The following is a 16,295-nucleotide window of genomic DNA, read 5'->3' as shown; positions in this document are numbered from 1 at the left end:
TGCACATATTAATTGTTTTAATGAGGCTAAATACCATAAAATTCATTACATAAAGATCAATAAATAAGTGTCTGAATGTCAATATTATGAATTTTAACAATTTTTAGCTATCTGAATTACAAAATTTTTAGTAATTTAAAATCAATATATTGAGTTTTTGATATGTTATACCAAGATTTAATTTTGTAATAATGCTATAGTATCTACTGTTAACAATTTATAACCTTCTAAACCAAGGACTATATGATCATTTCCCTACCCTACTTAAGGAAGGTTCTCCAGGTGGACTCTTGAATAGAATTGCTCTAATCAGAATAAGTTAATGACCTCTAATTCCCACCCTTCTTGAGGTTTTTAAGGGTGTTAACCCCAAATAAACAAAGAAATAAAAAGATTATGAGTTTTGTTTTTTGATTTTTTCAGGTACAAAAGGTACTCTATATTTGAAGGTAAAAAAATACAATTGTTACAAGTCTTTGTCAACAATTAACAACTTTGTTAAAATAAGAAAAAAAAAAAGCACCAATTTGTTAACTTTGTTTAAGTAATTTTTAACATCATATGAGATTTTTATTCAATTATTCATTAATTAATAAAAACAAAAAACAAAAATAAACAGAATAACGTATGATTAAACAATAAAAAATGATGTTTACAATTTTACTCTTTTTTGAAGTAAACAATTTTAAAACTATTTAAAGCTAAGTTATTACACTTAAGGTAGCGAATAAAATAATTCTAAACAAGGTAACATAAATATATCAAATTAATATCTTTTAAAAGTAATTATTACTCTTGAAGTGAAGTAATGGAAGACATGAATATTTGATATTCCAAACATTCTTATATTTTATAAAATAATAAGTAGAAAAATGGCACAAATTATTTTAAATTAACATGGCCAATAAATTTTAAATTAAAAATCAGATAAATAATTTTCCATGGAAACTGTAATCAAATACAAGATATAATGTGGTAAAAATGAATATAACAAATTCAGAAAATAAAATTTGTTTCTTATCAATCGATTTGGAATGATCATCTTTTATGTACAATCATGACACAATGTTCTCTAATAATTACTGATTGTTTCTAAGATACACAATAATCATGAAAATGTATGTACAATTTTATCGGAATGATTTGGCTTTTAGTATCAAGAAATTTGACATAAGCTGCTGGATGAAAGTTTTTCTTAAAAAATTGTGTTCTCGTTATATTTGCTTTTTATGTTTATTACCTTCTATTAAAAAAAAAAAAGTTAATTTCAAAGACAATTTTCAAATAGTCATTTTCAGGCTGTGATCTAAGAAAATTAACAATATTGAACCCTTTTTAAAACTTGAATAAATATCAAATTTGAAAATTTTTTAACCTCTCATCATGCATGTTAGATTTGATATCTTATAATACCATTTTTTTTCTTTGGAAAACCAATATGTGAAGGGTACGAAACTTCTACCCATACCTCTACTCCCCTTAAAGTGATTTGATGTTAGCTATTTGGATCTTAACCATTTCAATACTACATGCATTTTCTTTTTTAAAAACCATTTATAAAAGTTTACTGCTATAATTTTTCAATAATAATGGCTTATGCTTGATTTTTAAAATTTACAGAATATTGATAGTCCACAATATCAAAATATACCATCCACATTTCTGTATCTGTAACAGTAAACAATTATCTCCCTTCAGAGTTTATTTGCAGTATTAGAATATAATAAAACAAAAGACTAATAGGAATAGGCGAGTTGAAAAAGCTAAAACTACGATTGCTGGGCAAATTCATTATGCAATGATATCTACAACATAATTCCGTGTTCAAATGTCGAAATATTAAACGTGACTTTTTCCTTTAAAACATTATGGAGTCTCCTTCATTTACGTTAAGGTATCAAAGATTTTTCTTTAAATTTATGAGAAAAAAAAATTGTTTACTATATAAATTTATACATTGACAAAATAAAAAATAATTATAATGGGAAAAATAATATGATAAGCCATGCTTAACCTCAATATTATTTTTTTGGTGGAAAATAATCATACTGAAAGATTTAATTGTTTACATGTATAGTTCAAATAACCAAGATGAGAACTAACATAGCTATGGATAATCTTATTTCCAGTAGAAGTAAAAAAACAATAAAAATTTAAAAAATTCAAAACCATTTCCACTTATATATGATAATTGGTCATTTTTCTAATGTTTGATACTATCAATAAAAGCTATATAAATATAATATAATATTATTAAATTGCATAATAAATTGAGAAACAATCTATTACAACCAAGCTGAAAATGCTAAAATTCTTGATGCTGATACTGTTATACTCCCATTGGATAAACATTTGGCAATATGTCCAATGGAAGGTATAGTAATCCAGGTTGTTCATTAAAATACAATTTTTATCAGTTTCTAATGACTGTTAAATTTTGTTGGTTCTCTTTAATAATAATTTTTATAGTTATATAGTCTTTTATGTTGAGAAATCAAAGATAACAATAAAAATTGGTTTGAGAAAAGTGTGTGAATTTAGTTATTAAGGGGATAAAAGAACCATTTTTTTTTTTTTAATAGACCAAACCTTATGGGCTGAATGAATGAACTGAGCGAACGTATCTCTAAAGATTTTTGAAAGATAGTTTTTAAGTTTTATTAACAAATTTTTAAAATACAAACAGCATTTAACTCTGTTGATTTATAGAAAAAAAAGTTTTGAAAATGGCTAAACATTGCATAAATGTTAAAATTATCGAGTAAAACTATTGGGACTTTGATTAGAATTAATGCAGTTTATTTCTACAATTTATGTGAAATTCTCTTAATACTTTTTGCAGGATGTTTTTCAAAAAGAAACAAAAAATTAAAAATAACTTATATTTGGTAGTAATTATTTTTTTCTTTATAAGTTTTCTTGCTCCAGAAGAAAAAAAAATTATTCTTTTATTTTTATTATTTTTTTTTTTTTTAATTTTAATGATATAGTAGTATTTAAGGAAGAAATGATTGAAGCACCATAATATAAATTTAAAGGTATAATTTTATTTAAGAAATTAAAAACAGTACAAAGAAATTCAAAACCAATATTTATGTCTGACTTTTTTTTTCTGAACTTGTAAATAATAAAGCGTTCCAATGACGAATTTAAAATAATAGTAATATTTGAAATGCAATAATATTTTTGATATAATTTTGCTAATGTGCTACTTTGTGTCCAGCAGTTTATGTTTTAAGGATATCTCATATCCAACAAAATACTAATCCACAATTTTGAATTAAAAATCACAGTTATTTTTTTCATATATATTTTTTTAATTATCAACAGGATAAAACAAATCTTACATGTAACTAATTATTACTAATAATACACCAGGACATTAAATTTCCCATGTTTGGTTTATTATAAGGCATTTTGGTAAACATAGATAAATATAAAAAATATATATATATCAATAATTTCATTATTAAAATACATTTTTTTAACATTCCGAAAAAAAACCGTATTAACAGTAAATTTATGGACTTCCCTACTTTCAATATCACAAGCATTAACTCTTCAATAGTATCAACTTATTGTTGGAAGATATTATTGAAAAAACTCAAAATAAAATAATAAAAGGACTTAATCGGTCCTACACTAGTTGTATCCTTTTATATATAGTTCTTAAAAATTAAATTTAAGAAAAAAAAAGAGAACATCTAGAATAAGTCTGTTTCCTGAAAATCTGATATTGTCAAACACATTTCTCCGAATGGTGAAGATGAGTTATATTAGATCTTACATTTTTCTTAGCACTAAAACTGTCTATTGGAGATATCCTTATATATGTTCATGTACATGTATCTTTATATTATAAATTTAAACTTCTAGACCATATCACACAATAATTTCAATGATATCAAAATTAATGACATAATGAATACATATTTTCAAAATGGAATTGTAAACCACGATTATAAATTACTTTTAAAGTATTACAAAACCACACAGTACCAGAATTGCTATTTACATTTACAATTTCAGAATCTTGGTACTGCAGGCTTTTAAAAACAGAAATTTCTACTATCTATAAACTTCAAATGGGTAACATTATGAATCATTGATTTTTGTAGATTTATTGATTTTTATAATTGAAGACAGTTAAGCAACAAAAAACAAAAAATCTTAATATTAAAACAAATAGAAAGACTGGAAAGAGATGGCCTTAATTGGTTGTTCATTGGCACCCGATCATTAGGAAGGCCAAATCTTGGGAAAAAATCCACATTTTTTGGAAAATAACTAATCAAAAATATGATAAAAAAATAAATATATCATTTTTAATCTAAGTACACATCTTTCACTGGGATAGAGAAATTAACATTTACACAACATATAAATGATAATTTAATATAAAACAGATATTTCTTGGTTAAAAGTAATAAGAAAATATATTATTTTCTGAAATGGAATTAATTAATTTTATACACTATAAAATGGGATGAGATTACGCCAAAAGGTTTGAGAATAGAACAAAATGGAAGGCAGCAAACTAGTGCTCTAGTGCTAGATTTTCATTCAAACAATCGGTTTTTCCATTCATCAAAAGGCAGCAGTATCTTGGAAGACTAAAAGCGTTAATAATAAACAATCTTAAAGCACTTATTAGCTGAATTTTGTGCTCATTCCTTATCACTCCATCTGACATAATCTCAACAGATTTCACAATGACTACTAAGCAACAAATTAATTATTTATAGCTCTTGATTTGAGTTAATATCGATCAAAATATTGCTGATAACTGGTATAAGGCACACATTGTACTGTTTGGCTTTTGTCCCTTACATCTACAAATGAACAATTTTATTAATTCTATTTATCACAGCATGTTGATCATTACAGAAATAATAATAATGTTAACATATTAAAAATATTCATTATTTGTCTTTATAAAAATAATTTCTTATATTCAAAGGCCACCGTTTACTCTCTATAAACATATGAATGTCACTTTTTATTCATGCAGTTACATAAGAATTTATGTAATACAGCTGCTAGCAGGAAAGATTGAAGAGGATGATGAGAAGGTTGATGATGATGATGGATCATCAGGGAACTGGTATCCTCCTGTTGATGGGCTGTCAAGAAGTTCTGGATTGCTTTCATAGTCTGAAGAAGAGGTGCTTCCTACCAGCCTTATTGGATAAGGTCGAGCCCCTTCAAGATTCCCATAGTTCCGATCAACTCTCAAAATCTCATCGGTGTGCATCTGATAAAAATATAACAAGATTAAAACAGAGCTTCATAACCATTAATAGTGGTTAAGAAAAATGTAAAAATAAGAAATAATAATTATAATCATAATAATAATAATTTCATTGTGACTTGTGAACCATTATATTTTTTTATATTATGACTAGCAGACCCAGCAATGCTTTGCTATTGCTATATTTTAGGATGTAAATACATCAATTTAACACTATTGAAACTTTTATATCAATTAATGTATAGATTAAGTGATAAAATGGTAACTACAGTAACATAAATTATTACAGCTAACTAAAAAACTTTTTTTTTTGTTGCTAACCAAAATCCTCATTTTTTTTTTTTAATTTTGAATGAATAAAACATCATTCTATAGAATCAGTAATATTCCTTTCTTATTCTTCATAAAGAGACAAATTCATTGGGATGTAATAACCATGAACAAAATGTATACTTTTTGAGCTATGGACTAAAAATCCTTTATCTTTTTAATAACTTTTTTAAAGAAAAAATTAAGCCAGCCTATAATTTTCTGGAAAAATCCAGAACATTTAGGAAAAAGCCCCATAACAATCGGATGAAGGGTATGGCAGTGCTTAAAGTACGAAAAAATAAATATTGACTTTTATATACAAGATAATATACATTGCTACATATGTCAGATATTGTATTTTCTCTTCTTGAAGAAGTTATTTCACTTAGGCCAATGGCATAGAAAGGAATTCTTATTGCATTTTTCAATTTTATTACATGATATTTGAGACTGGAGAATAATTTTTCTAAAAAGCAATTATAAAAATGAACAAATCTTTTCTAGAGAGACTTCAAGACGTTTGATAAGCGAAAGAATCTCGTGCATATATTATAGATTAGTTCAAAGGAAAAGTAAATGCTATCAAAAATAATTTGTATCAAAAATTTAAATAAAAAGAAAGTCAGTAATACCAAATTACCTCAGACCGACGACTATATGGATTCACAGGCTCTCTCATACTCCTCTCTTTGTACAAATAAGGGTTCAGATATCCAATTTCTTCAATGACAGTTGAATTGCGGTGGTATGAAATTTGTGTTTCGCTCGAACAGATGATGTCGTAATTTGAAGGGTAGCAAGATGGATTATAGTCTGATCGAGGACCAAAGTCCTGATATACAGACGATGACGAAGAGGAAGAAGAAGAAGAAGTAGATGGTAACGGATGTTTGTTGCAATTTGGCTGGTGAACTGACAGTACATCAACTAATTTCCGCCTTTCTTTTTCAAGTTCTTGAATTTTGGATTTCAAATCAAGATTTTGAGTCTCTAATGCTTCTGACTCCTGAAAATGTTAAAATTAATTAAATGGTCAGTTATAATAAAATATAAAATTATATAAAAAATATAGTAGTATATTATGATATATAATTTGAATTCTTGTTTGAAACTGGTTTATTTATCAATTATAACAAAAACTATCCATTAAATCTCAGCCTGTCTATTTTCTTATTATTCTACTCCTTTATTTTGGCCCTTATTAACTTATTATAAATATCAGAGCTATAATGTAGTCAAAGATTGCAGGCATAAACTAAAACATATATTTTAGTATATCAACCTATTTCTTTTCTAACTAATTCACTCTTTATCAACAATACTTATAAGGTTATACGAGATTTTGACACAATGTATTGTAAATTATGAGAATTATAAGATTATATTAGAATGTGTAAATGTAATGATATTAGAAAAAGTGTATTAGTCAAAAAAGAAATAGGTTGATAAACTAAAATATAATCTGACACAGGCATTTCTGGAATTTTTTACAAACTTGTAGCCGTGATATTTAAAATGAGTTATCCTTGAGAATGGTTGGAAGGACCAAAACATAGAAAAGGAATAATAAGAAAATAAACAGGTTGAGAAATAATGGACATTTTTTATTATAATTAATAGTGCATTATTTAATATTTTCTATTAATAATTTTATTGTATTTTCCATTACATAAAAAAAAAAAATTTTAACAGCAGGTATCTTCTATACCATAGACGTAGGCAGAGGGGACCAGGGGAGAGCCGCGGCTTCCCCCATGATTTTTGGGACCCCCCCCAAAAAAAAGAAAATAGTGAACTTATAAGACAGATGATTTCTTTCTGGAAACATACTATAGTTAGGAAGGTAACATTGTTTAGTTGACATCTCTACGGATCACAACCACACCTTTGAAGGGAATAGATGGACATATGTCGATTCTTCGGAAGAAAAGGTAAGATTCAATGAGTGCAATTATTCGTCATATATTTATCTTTAACAATATTGGGGGGAATGAATAAATAAGAACATTTTTTAAATTCCATTCTTCTTATTATAACTTACAGTTTGTCAGTTTTGTTATCGAATGTTTGTTGAAAAAAAAATGAAAAAAGGCCAGCATCGTAGAACAGATGATTAATATTTTTTATTTGAGATCTGCTCCCCCCTTGGCGAAATCCTACCTATGCCCATGTTCTATACTGAAGATATTTTTTATCACCTAATGTCAAGAGCATGTTTTTAACTCATGTAAATAGTATAACACATACTTGCAACACAATTTCAAGAAACAAAATGAATGCTTTGTAATATAAAATGCAATACAAAAAAAGAAAAGATAAATAATAATACAGGGTGTGGTACGGAAACAGAACAACTCCAAAACTAAATTGATCAATAAAAATTTGATTTTTTATTTCTTTTCCATGTATAATCATAAAGAACAAGAATAACCATTTGGTTTAAAATACAAAATATCACATAAAACACACCGGATATCCCCCATTGATATTTATGGAGTCATACTTTCTTCAAGTAAAAACTTAAAGTTTGAATAAAGGACTTTACATTCTGATAACATTTTTAAACATTGAAGCCATATTGTTTCACTATAAGCTAAAGCTCTGCTGATGCAGGATCATCAACGTTCATCATCACCCAACCAACCCAAAGCTCTCAACCCCACCTCAAAACACAACTGGACCTAATTAAGCAACTTAGCAAACTTTGTATATAGAAAATATATTACTTTTATATTGTACACCAAATAACTATTCTTTTATATAACGTGTTTATACAGAGAAAATTTATTCTTTGATAAATAATGATCTTAAAATTATCCCATTTCATTACAGCATTCTACATTATCGTAACAGAAAAATCTTTTTTTTTTTACTTTAAGAGTTAAACAATCTTTAATTTAATATTTTTACCTAAAGTTAACACATATTTTGAATAACTGATTAAAAATTTGAAACTTGACTCATACTTTAGTGCTAAATAACATTAAAAAAATCAGGATAGAAAACTTATTAAAAGTAACTTACATAAACCAGGTTGTTGGTCCTTTCTCTTTTCTTCTGACGACACTTAGTTGCTGCTATTTTATTTCTTTCCCTTCTTCTACGCCGTCGCTCTTCGTCTTCGGGTGTCAACTATATCAAAATTAAAAATTTGATTAGGTCGGGTGGTATTTATAAAAATAATATTGAATATCACTAACTGTACTGTATGATAATTAAAGGAACAAAGTTAAAATCAGTTTAAGAGAATTATCTCAAATTCATTGATAAAATATTATTAAAACTAAAACACTCCATCTTGCTCAATAATTTTTTCAAAATAAAAATAAGTGGACCCTAAATCACTTCCTCCTACTCTTCCATCACTCCCAGTACCATTAATGCTAATGATTTCCAAATATACCTGTCCTTCCACCTGAACCATTATTAACTGAAAAAACTCCAAACTGATTTAATCGCATAAGTCACTGGGGAGTTGCTAATGAGATGAAGTTAAATGCAGAGAAGACAAACCTTCTTAAAATACCTTCTGTTCTGACCCTATTTATAAATAATAATCCCCTAAAATTCATTAGTAATATGAAATCCTCTTTCACTCAACCCATACCTAGAAAAACCATATTTCCAATATTTCTTGTTTACAAATTTCCTCCTTAAAGTAACTTGATTACCTTTGTCAGGTATACCTTTTATAACCTGTATGCTCCTAATAACCCCCTTGATATTCCCTCACTTCTTACTGTTATATGGTTTACGGAGGTATCTCTTCATTAATTGCTTTGTTTAATTTAGTTGTGAGGACTCCAGTGATGTCTTTATTTGCTGATTTTATAAATAAATTGGCTCTACTCTTTCTGCCATTTTAAAAGGATAGGCAATCCAATTAATCATTTAGATTGATTTATTGATCTAAATACATCATGTAAAGCACTAAGGCTTCCCAGTCCTATATATTAACACCATAGCTGGAGTAGAATTGTCTAGATATCTTGAAACAGCTTAGCTAAGCGTAACAAGTTTACTCTATTGTGGACACCCGGACATGGAGAATTCAAGAAAAATGAGAAGGGAAGGGCTCAGAAACAGAATTGATTGACCCTCAACCATACTATACCATTTCTATTAGTGTAGCAAGGAAAGTGCTTGAATCTTAAGAAATGGATAAAAAGGAAATACACTCAAAATCTAGTATGAAACAATACAGACTTTTCATCATTATAGAAAAAAGCGAAATTTTACCTAAACCTGACGAGTTACAAGTTGAGAACAATAACAGATTTTTTCATGTGCCATTTTTCTCCCTTAAAAAAAAATCAAAATAAGATTCTAAAAATTGCAGTGGATGCCCTTTGCTTTGTAAGAAATAGCTAATTTCATAGAGAACAACAAATGGAATCAGTAGAAGACTTAGTTCTTACGTCAAGAAATAGTTCATAAAATTCCACTACCAGGTAGCGACAGTTAAAGGAGCAGTAACTTACAACTTGGGAAATCTAACCTCATCTCGAAGCCTGAAGCTGAGGCAGCTACAGGACATCCTATTATAATTTCTATATTTATCAGTTTTATTATTGACATTACTACTATTTTATTTATTTTTTCTCTTCATCTTTTTCTCAAATTAACTTCTTTTTTTTTCGCATTAGAAGTCAATTATTTATTTTATTAAATCTGTAAATGTCATTGATCTTGTAATTAACTTTCTAATTAATTTTCTTTTTCTCTCTTCTTAGGAATTATTTTTTTTATTATTTGTCTCTGTTTATTTTTTATTTATAACTATTTTTACATATTGGAATACTGGAAACATGCAATAATAAAACCTAAAGACATTATTAGATTTAGTCTTAAGGACTTGATGTGATTTGTTAGAAATTAAATTCCTATGGGATCTCTTGATAAGTAAAGGATAAACCACAAATAATCAATATTGGATTGGGTGAGGAAGAGTTTGCCATCGTTTAGTACAATTAAATATACTAATATTTATTTAAAATAAATATATTCATATACCACTGATATTCATGTACCGTTGATATTCATATACAACTAATATTTATATATCAGTTGTTGTTAGAACATATTTTAGTTTAAGTTAAGGTTATAATCAGAGTTATTCATGTCACATGTATCATGTGTATAATTCCATTTAATAAAGCCTAATTTACGGTATTCCTTATTTCTTGATATCAACACTAATAATGGTAATTGATTTAAATGTTTTTCAAAAGACTAGTAAAGGTAAATAAATTAATTTGACAGAAATTAAATTTAAAAAAATCATTTAGAACTGAAACCTAAACTTGATAAAAATATTAATTATAATATAACAAAACATAAACTTTACCCCTTCATTCGAATTGTCACATAGAGAGTCCGGACTGCCAGCTATGTCTCGACTGAGGAGGGGTGAACCTCCACAACTACTGCTACTCCCATGGGCTTTCCGCTTGGTTTGAATCGTCAGTTTAAGACCTTCCTTGATAAGCTGGGAGCAGGTAGTCTGAACGCTGGGAGGGCTGCTCGACACATCAGACTGAGGTGAAACAGTTGCTGTCCTCAATCGGTCGAATGGATTGGTCATTGACATCAGAGAGTTGAGGATCTCTGGTGTGCGAGGGGTGGCGCCGTTCTCTGCCACCCCTAGCAGTCCTGGTCCGCTCATGTTAAACATCATTTAGCTCTATGTGTGTCAGCCACTGCTCATCTAAACAAATAAGAATAAAATAATTAATATTACTGAAGTATGTATAGATTTAATAACAGGCATATATTTTTAAGTATGGAGGATACTGGGATAAGAAAGAATAAAGTTAAACTAGTTTACCATTGCCAGAACTCTCGCATTAGATATCTTTCATTTGTTTCTTTAATTCATCGGAAATATAGGTGATATCATGCACATTCCTATAAACAGTACAATTTTTTTTTCAAGAAAGTCTATTCAACACATACGATTGGTAAAGCTGTGTACTTTACAATGACTATCTATCAGTAACAGTATACTATTTAGTATTTACATTGTCCAACTGAAAAATAACCAAAGCAACCATGGTGCTGTGGAAGTTAAGGTTTGACAAGTACCTGATTCCTGCCCCATCTCAAAAATGGTTCATTTTTGTTTTTTAAAAAACAGAGCCCAATCTTCCAAGAATCTTTAAAACACAATGTTATCATCTGCATCCACTGACTTTCCTCCTTAATAATTTATATTATAGCTGCAGTAAGAATTTAAGGATCGAAATTGAGATTCCTCACTTCTCTATGAAATTCCCTTTCTTTTGAGCCAGAAAAGGGATCGATACTTCTCTATTCCCTTCCATTACACCACATCCTGACAAGATGTTATACCTTGATGATTGACAAGATTAAGTTATTTGGGAATTTACTCGAAAACACAAATAGACTTGGAATGATACTGCTACTATTAATATTTTTATTGAAAATAATATAATTATTAGAATTACAAACAAATATTTTAGCTATAACTAAAACTTTATTCTTGAACTTTTTTTAAAGAGCTAAGTAGCTCAATAGAAAACATAGCCAGATTGGTTAGTCTTAAAGTACTCACTGTTGATCTTGAATAATTTTTGATCGATTTCAATTTTAAAAACTACTCTCACAACTGGCATTGCTCATGGCAATTATGAGGAATCTTCAGAGCATTATTATAATATCAGGCAGAGGTATCTTCCAGCTTGGATTTCAAAATAAATCAAAAGAGCAAGATATCATTATTATACATCTATGTAAAGAAAGGTAATTTCCCAGTTTTGTTAAGACAAAACTATACTATAAAACTTATACGATGGTATAAGTTATAAAAAATTCCGTGCTCATTTTAATCCTTCCAAATCGTGGGTGCGACAAAAAATATGAAATAAAATGTTTCAAATTTTATTGTGGAATTTTGCCACCTCCCCCCCCCTCCAAAGGCGCTATGGCACTGAGCCGATAACTACACTCTGTTAAAGACAGCCTGGTTAATAAATCATCTATTTTTTCTGCAAACAAGAGAAGTCTTTAAATTACTTCATTACTAAAAAAAAATTATTACTATGTTTGGCCCATCAATTGCGTTTATTAGATAGTAAAATTAAAAATTATCAGATTGATACAACTGGTAATGATAAAGGTTGAATCTTATAGAGGACTTGACGACCCAGTGTTACCAGCATAATCGTTGGCCTCGACCTGACAGGAAGTGGAAGCTGTAAAATAGTGCAATTTCCTTCGGGCAAAGCCTCCTCTATGCATTGCTCGAGGCAATTTATCAAAGGAGGCGACTGCCTTCACGATCTTTATTTAGTTCAACTGAGACCATGAAAAAGCTCTTATAAATCACATACGCTTCAGTCATAAAACGTAACTTGCTATGAGACGTTTAAATTTTTTTTTTGTTTCATTAGTACTAAAATATGGCAGAAAGCAGCTCGCAGTATAAAAATAAATAAAACTTCGCTAGTTGAATTGAGATTTATATCGCCACCAATCATGGCGGTATCTACGCTATAAAAGTCACGTAGGCAGAATAGAATCTCACTGAACAAATTTTGCGACACACAGCTGTAAGGAGATAAGTTAAGATGCCGGAAATTTCATATTAAGAGTAAATATTTAAAAAATTAATTTTTTTTTTGAAATATTTATTTATTGCTATTCACAACTGTACATTATAATACATTTAGTAAATCTGATCTAAGTTAAATTGGAGTGTTACAGGCGTGTAGAGAAACTACCCATTGGTAGCACTCTAATGACAGTTTACATTAGCTGGTCTCGTGGCCTTCTTCTTTTCAGGGGCCTCGGAGGATTGTCAGGAATGGAAGAGGATGGAAGATTAGAAACTAGGGGGTTTGAGTGGTTAGAGAGTTTATAATAGGAGTGATATCTGGTTCGGGCTAGATCGGTTACATTAAGGTCTTTATGTATGATTTTATTTGTGACAAAGTAAGGAGAATTGAGGATTTTGGATTGTAAGGATTGGATATGAGAGGAATTCCAAGGTTAAGTGGATCCCCAAATCTCAACTCCATATGTCCAGATTGACCTTATTACAGTCATGTAGATCAGTCTTTTGTAATGTGTTGGAAGTTATAGACCGTTTGAAAATTAAAATTAAGACAGAATTGTTAATATTATCATATGTCACGGAGCATAGCGGTAAGTGTCAACTTTTCCATATTTAAGGTAATTCAATTTTCAAAATTAAATTCATGAAATGTTGTGTAACCCACCGATTGCTTAGAAAGAAATTTTCGATCAAATACATTCTAAGTAGTTTTTAATATTAAAATCTTCTTAGAAGTATATATTGGTATATTAAAGAATCTTATTGGTGGATATGGATCAGACTTATTCGTCAGCCATGTTATTGTCTATTTATTTGGGGTTATTCTATGTTGTTTTAAATCCATTCTGACATCGATTTATGTGATTAAAAGCCAGAAAATGATAATGCCCTTATTTGCCAGATATTTTCCTAATTATGATTTCTCACTTTCACAGAAAATTGACACTGACCAAATTTTCTAATTTTTAAAATTTCAAACACGTATTTGTATCCCTCCTCCCCCCCCCCACCAAAAAATATAGAATAGACAAAAATTCATTAATTATTATTTCTTTTATCATCTTTACTTTCACTATTGAATATATGAAATAAAGGGAATGTATCTAACTTTTCAACGGATATACACATTTTAAGCTCACGTGGGTATACTATGCTGAATTACCACTATACCAAATAGAGTGCCACTTTATGTTATCCATTTTTTACGTTTTTACCATTTTTTCCAAAACAGCTCATACGATTTTGTTCGAAGTTGTCACATTAATGTACTTACTATTAAGAAATCTTCAAAATCATCTTGATGTTATCCTCATTAAAATAGTATAAGAGGGATTAAATACCAGAATTAAAAAAAAAAAAACAACTCAAAAATACCTTTTTTTTGTCAATAGCAATAAAAAAATGAATAAATATGAACTATGAAAGATTTTGTCGTTGAATTAAACGAGCAAATTGTTTTTACACAAGCGGCAAAGATAGAGTCGTAAATCTGAAATAGACGAAAGAAAGTTCTCAATCTGTGCAACCATGTTTTGTGGTAACAAAACAGACCAAGGATTTGTAAAAAACCTTAAATAGCAGCAGATATGGATTTTCATTGGAAGAGAAAATTTAAAAAAAAATAGATTTTGTCCCTCTAGTCACATTGAGTTGTTGCAATAAGGTCTATTATTAATTCATGGCATGATTTTTTAATAAAATTAGAATTTAAAAATCATAAAAATTTTGAAGAGTTAAAATAATAATTAAGAATTAGAGAACCCCAAAGTTCGGTGCCGATACCACCAATCGTTCTCTAGATACATATGCCCCCTACAAACCCAAATATTCTAAATTAGTCTTAACGCAATCCTCCCATCTATGTTTCGGTCTACTCCTCGGACGTTTACCTGTCAGTTTAGTGTTAATTAACATTTTAGGGATCCGTTCGTTGCTCATCATTAACTCATCCTTTTTCTATCCGAATATCTTGCATAATACTTTATTTAAAAAAAACCTTAAGACATAGTTCTTTCCTTAAGTATAAGAGGCCAGGTTTCGCATCCTTAAGGAAAATTAGGAAGGATAAGCTCTAGATAAGCAATTTTGAAATTGAAAAATGAGAACTATTTCCCGCTTTTAACCTCACTTTTATTGTCACATCAATTTCTTTTTTTCTAGTTAACTATAGAGCCCAAATACTTAAACCTATCTATCTGTTCAAATGTATTTCCTAGTATATCTATAACCCCCAGATTTCTCTCGTTTCTACTACTTATCATATATTTTGTTTTATCCGTATTTATTGAAGAGTATGAATAAACTTCTGTAAATTGTTATAAGTTCATTAAATGTTTGGGGATAATATTTACTGTAATAAACATTGCGATTAATAATAACTGATCTCATCCAAATAAAATTTCGTTTATATCTGACGCACGAGTGTAAACAATCTTTTTTTTCTTTTAAATATCTAATCTAATATAAGAAAAAATATATTGTTATCGTGTTTCATAAACTTGTTCTTTTGTTTTTTACTTTTTTTTCCCGAGAGAATCATAAAACGTCTCGCAATTTCTAAATAACCATTTCATCATAACATGAAGCTTGTTATAAATACGAAACAACGATAAGAGGTCCCCTACAGATGGAACACGTAAGATAAGTCTTGTTGTGAAGCACAGACGCTGTATCAGCCTCTGAGTATATGCCGATCTTGCTCTGTTGTGTCTATGTTTTAAGAAACGTCATGGAGTCTCAAACGTATTTAATTGTATAACAAAATTATTATATTTATTTTCAGAGAGTTGTAAAAAATTTGTGAGGACCAGACACACTGATGGGACGCGTCCAATTTTTTTTTTCTTTAAAACTGTTTTCTATTATAAACATAAGTATATTATACACATTGCTTTTTTATTTTTTATTGTATTGAAATATTTAATGTCCAAATTTTGACCTTTTTTTACCCAACTTAAGTCCTAAGGTGCCACTGTAACGTCTAAATAACAAAGGTAAAAATCTTTTTTTTTTGGAAAATCATTGATAGGCCGTGTGTGATAATTAAAAGGAAGATGGTTTGGGTGCGGTCAAAATAAATCAAATAGTAAATAAACTATTTAATATCAGCCAACGTTTCGGGCCAAAACAGATACAAACAACTCAAATAATAAATAA

General features: G+C 28.8%; 1 protein-coding gene across 4 annotated transcripts in view; it reads right to left on the bottom strand.

The window, feature by feature from the left end:
* Positions 1–2,971: 2,971 nt before the first annotated feature.
* Atf3 (Activating transcription factor 3) overlaps positions 2,972–16,295 on the bottom strand; it is a 156,021-nt gene continuing 142,697 nt past the window's right edge. For 2 of the 4 annotated variants that reach the window (XM_067045760.1, XM_067045762.1), the window contains 4 exons: positions 10,911–11,270; positions 8,588–8,695; positions 6,204–6,569; positions 2,972–5,254 (listed from right to left, as the gene is read on the bottom strand). In XM_067045760.1, coding sequence (XP_066901861.1) covers positions 5,024–5,254; positions 6,204–6,569; positions 8,588–8,695; positions 10,911–11,240 — 1,035 coding nt within the window. In that variant the 5' untranslated portion in view covers positions 11,241–11,270 and the 3' untranslated portion in view covers positions 2,972–5,023. The remainder of the gene's footprint in view (positions 5,255–6,203; positions 6,570–8,587; positions 8,696–10,910; positions 11,271–16,295) is intronic. The other 2 variants (XM_067045759.1, XM_067045761.1) reach the window with 1 other exon arrangement.

This window comes from Halyomorpha halys, unplaced genomic scaffold (assembly GCF_000696795.3).
Source record: "Halyomorpha halys isolate HHAL.00 unplaced genomic scaffold, Hhal_1.1 Scaffold31.1, whole genome shotgun sequence".
Lineage (NCBI taxonomy): Eukaryota > Metazoa > Arthropoda > Insecta > Hemiptera > Pentatomidae > Halyomorpha > Halyomorpha halys.
Note: the sequence above shows the minus strand (reverse complement) of the source record. Positions and strands in the feature narration are given on the sequence as shown.